We start from the raw sequence: 4,315 nt of genomic DNA, 5'->3' as shown, positions 1-4,315 counted from the left end.
CACAAAATGCATACATTTTTTTTCCTTATACGGATCCGTGAAGGAAGGTGCTCTTCTCTAAAATGGCCGCCACTGAATGCCCCGGCCTGGCCTGCACGGGCCGCACCTGTACATTACGTTCAAAAACGGTTTTTACGACGTTATAAGTAAATTACTGATTCATGAGCACGTTACATGTGGAGATTTATAAGCGTTACGCTAAAATAATCAGTTCGTTTGAATAAATTAGTCTATATAGCAAGAATAGTAACATATAGAGGACTATTGTTTATTTAAATACAGGGAAAATGCTCATACTAGTTTACACTGCTGATAAAAGTAGCCATTTACCTTCATTTGAATAGCGCCTCGCATCTTTTGAGTGCTGTGCGCATTCCGTTGAAACCATGTCTTCAGGCAAATTGCGTAGTTTGTAATCTCCTGTATAGTTTTAGCTCTGTGCATTGGTATCACTCCTTTTCTTACGTTGTTTTGAATATTTAATTCAAGTACGCATGAATGGATCTCACATTAATAAAGTGAACTGGAGTACCATCTCACTGGAATACCTACCTTCGGTTACAAGTGATTCATGCCCTTCATTCTTCATGATTTTATCCATAAAATAAGCACAGTTCTGGGCCAAACGCAATATCACGGATTTTATGCCTTAACAACGGCGCACCTTACATGACTTCGCCATTGCCCTTTTAGCACTGGCGGTTACTTAAGCAGGTCAGTCACTGTTTCTCAGGAACATAGCCTAGCATAATGTAAAGCTTACTGGATTGTGTCCGTCAGAAAAGTGAAATTTTTCCAGCTTCACGGCTATTTAGTGCGCAAAAAATGGCGGTGCAGGAAAAAAGAAGCCTTCGGCTAGTTCAGCTCACGTATTCCTTGCATTCTTCTAGCGATAATTTGCGAAAATAGACAGCACTAGGGCAAAATAATTACAGCAGATTAAACGCAAAGTGGTCAAGTTGAAATCTCGTCGGTCTGTGGGATGCTGCGGCACACTTGGAATCTTGCCTAGTACTCGTCCTCTGCAAGCGGAGGGCGTCGCTGCCTTTTTTACTCTTTCTCAGCTCTCAGTGATAAAGGACTTATCTCTCCGCATCGTGAACTTCTCCAGCAGCGGTCGTTTTTTTTTATTATCTGCTTGAAAACACCCGACAATGACCGCTAGGAGTTTATCTCGTTGTCCTTTCGGCCCAGACATCACTCGCAACTGCAAGCCACTCCTCCCCCCCCCCCTTTTACTTGAAGGATGCGTTGCAACGCAGCACACGTCACGCACATTCCTTCAGTACAGTAGTAGTCATCACCAGAGATCATAAACAGAAGTCATGCGTAACCGAAGCTTGGCACAACCACACACAAAATTGCGCGCGGTTCTTCGAACGAGATGTCCAGCAGAGAACAAAAAGAGTGAAGTGTCATGTTGCGTTGCCACTCGATGCTGGGACAGCGGGTGACATTCGGCAAATCACTACGATAAGGCGCCATCATTTACCCCAGAAGCCTGGCAGGACTCGTTTTTGCTCTCGTCTTAGGAGTTTCCGCAACACACACTTCATCACATAAACATCACCACAACTCGCTGTCGGCCTTTCGCGTCTAACAAGACCCGCTCAGAATTGCTTCCAGGCGAGCACGCAGCGGTTCCACATCCGTGTCGGGGCAAAGTCGCAGACAAAACACGTTCTGGAGCAAAGCCAGCACTTCGTCCACGTCGGTGATGTCTCGCTTGTCCAGGGCGTCGTAGCCTGCATGCCGCAGCCGCCGCCTGTAGCGACCGTTGTACAAAGACAGTCGTATATCGCCCTCCGAGCGTGAAACCAGGAGCATGCGTTTCATAACGGAGTCCCGGTGAGTAGACATGTACCAGTTGAAGGGGGTGGTGTCATACCAGTAGTGGTCGTCAGGCTCAATGCGGTAAAGCGGCATCCAATCCTCGCGCCGACGCACGCACAGTTCGAGCGTCCCCGGCCGGCAGTAGCTCGAGTTCATCGGTCTCAGTACGTACGGGTGATCGACGCAAGAAGAGGACTGACCCATGGGCAGCGGGAGGTAAGGATTGGCCATGGGGAATCCTACATCGACGAGGTAGTCGCCTTCGGGAAGATCAACAATGAGCACTAGATGCTGCTTGACCGTTAGCGGCGTGTCGGGGCTCGCGCTCCTGCGGACGCGAGCCATGCGCAGTCGAAGCCGGTAACCGAGCGCCTCCAGAAGGCGACCAAACAAGGAGTTGAGCTCGAAACAGTAGCCGCCGCGACCACGTTCGATGATCTTGGAGAACAGGGAGCAGGCATCGAGGCTGATGGGGCGGTCCAGCAGAACGTCGATGTTCTCGAACGTGACGCGGTCGAGGTGCGCTTCGACCAGTGAGCGCAAAGCAGATAAGTCAACGGTGCGCGGCCTGGGCACGCGGAGGTGGGACAGGTATGCGGCCGTCTGCTCGCTGCTTAACGGATCCATTGTTACGCGGGAGCTCGCGGCGCTGTCAGGAGGCCTGCCGCGCTGTGCAGCAACAGCTGGCGGAGACAGACGGGGCAGCGCCTCCACGCTTTGCGCAGCAAGGAAGAGAGGAACGCGCAGGAGAGGATGTGCGGAGAAAGGAAGCCGGCAATCTCGAGTTGGCGTCACTGAATCTAGACGTGTAGGTTCCGCCGCTCTTTGGCAATAAACAGAGGGTCGTCGGCAAACACCGCACTTCTTGCGTGTGATTTTGTCGCGTAAGCGCAGAGCGGAGAAGATTACCCGAGTGTCACGTCTATCTTTGTGATGCCCCTTTGCGTACGGTGCGTGCAAGTGGAAGAACTCGCGCCAGTTTCGAAATGCACAGTCTGCAAACGTGCACGATAAGACAAGGCGCTATGCACTGGCTGAAGGCAAAAATCGCAAATTCTGCGTTTCGCATGTATGTGAGAATCCTATGTCGGCAACGTATGCGTTATCGGATGGAGCTGTACAGTAGATTAGTTCGCTAGGGATGAAAAATATTACAGAGATCTCAGTAATACAGTGAGGCAGAACAAATACACGATTGCCAAAATAACAATTCGATATTGCACGGGTTGCAAGTGAGAAAAATGTCATATCATGAATTTAGCTTCAGCACTATTTTTTCTACTCAGAAAATGTTTTGAAGGTAACCATTTCATTTTTTCAGCTACTTAATATTTTCCGCAGATCGATTCAGAATGCATAGTGTGGAGTAGAGAAGTTCATGAAGGACTTCTGAGAAGTCATGGTGCATTATATATATGCAAAAAGTGTTGCACATAACAAAGCCCCGCATCTAATCAGAAGAAAATCATCCATATTTCTGGTGTCCCGAATAGATTTGTTCTTAATTTATGTCATCGGCCTTCACCATCGTAGTTCTTCTGCGGGGACACGTCCGGATATTTTCTGACGCCATCTGGCTTCCTCTTCCTCACCACCTCTTAGCACTGGCGGTATGTCTGAAAAATTATGCTGATTTTATTAATCGTGGACTGCAATTTTTACTGTATCTCATTTGTGTCAACGAGTGCTGTGTCTCGTCTTCCCTTTTTATGTCCTTTTGAATTTCGAGCTGTTTTGAGCCATAAACAGCCCCATAGCGAACGTGTTTTTGGTTTAGATGTGGTGCATTTTCAACGAACATTCCGCACCGCACAAGCCGAGCATCAGGGCAGATGAAAGTTGCGAACACTCACTGCAATCCAGTGTGTACCCGGTGGCACTAGTGATTGGCCCCTATCTCCTGCATAAAAGATCGCTCCCATATGCTCTCATAACCCCTCTCCTGTGCAGCTCGGCCACCTTATCCGTGCAACATCCCTAATCTCACTTGGTAATCTCGGAACATACTTACGGTCTGTTGCCCCTGCTGCTCTTGCCGTCTCTTAGTATATGCTGTGTTACGCATAAAAACCATCGGTTGTCTTCCCTTCTCATTCCATATTCTGTGCATGACTATTTCTTCTCTGTCATATTGTCACGTAGTGGTGATGACAGTGCACTCAAAGTGACTGAATGACTCCGCGGTGGCGAAATCAACAAGCGTGCTCGACGGTCGTCGAACAGAATACCTGCCGCTCTCAGCTGCACTAAATTTTTAACTGATAGCGAACTTTCTAGATACGTGTGCAAAGTTAAACAACATTCTGGAACTACGTAGAATCTGCTCCGCCGAGAGCGATCTCTTGCAAAGCCGATTCCTTGGTCTAGAAGCAATTGCATGTTCCCCTCGATATGGCTTCAAAGTTATTGACTTCCGTGGAGCCTACGGTGACGATCACGCTTGAGCGTGGTAGGACGCTCATTTGTTCCACCAGGACCCTCA

The 4,315-nt window shown here is 48.6% G+C and overlaps 1 protein-coding gene across 1 annotated transcript; it reads right to left on the bottom strand.

Annotated features, from left to right (window-relative positions):
- Window positions 1-1,596: 1,596 nt before the first annotated feature.
- LOC144133929 (arylamine N-acetyltransferase-like) lies at window positions 1,597-2,460 on the bottom strand. Its single transcript, XM_077666979.1, has one exon. The coding sequence runs from the start codon at window positions 2,458-2,460 to the stop codon at window positions 1,597-1,599; it is 864 nt and encodes a 287-aa protein (XP_077523105.1).
- Between the last annotated feature and the right edge of the window lie 1,855 nt (window positions 2,461-4,315).

Source organism: Amblyomma americanum, chromosome 5, assembly GCF_052857255.1.
Source record: "Amblyomma americanum isolate KBUSLIRL-KWMA chromosome 5, ASM5285725v1, whole genome shotgun sequence".
NCBI lineage: Eukaryota > Metazoa > Arthropoda > Arachnida > Ixodida > Ixodidae > Amblyomma > Amblyomma americanum.
Note: the sequence above shows the minus strand (reverse complement) of the source record. Positions and strands in the feature narration are given on the sequence as shown.

Excerpts from the sequence above, each read along its gene's own strand:
- LOC144133929 (XM_077666979.1), bottom strand. The coding sequence starts at position 2,460 with ATGGATCCGTTAAGCAGCGAGCAGACGGCCGCATACCTGTCCCACCTC.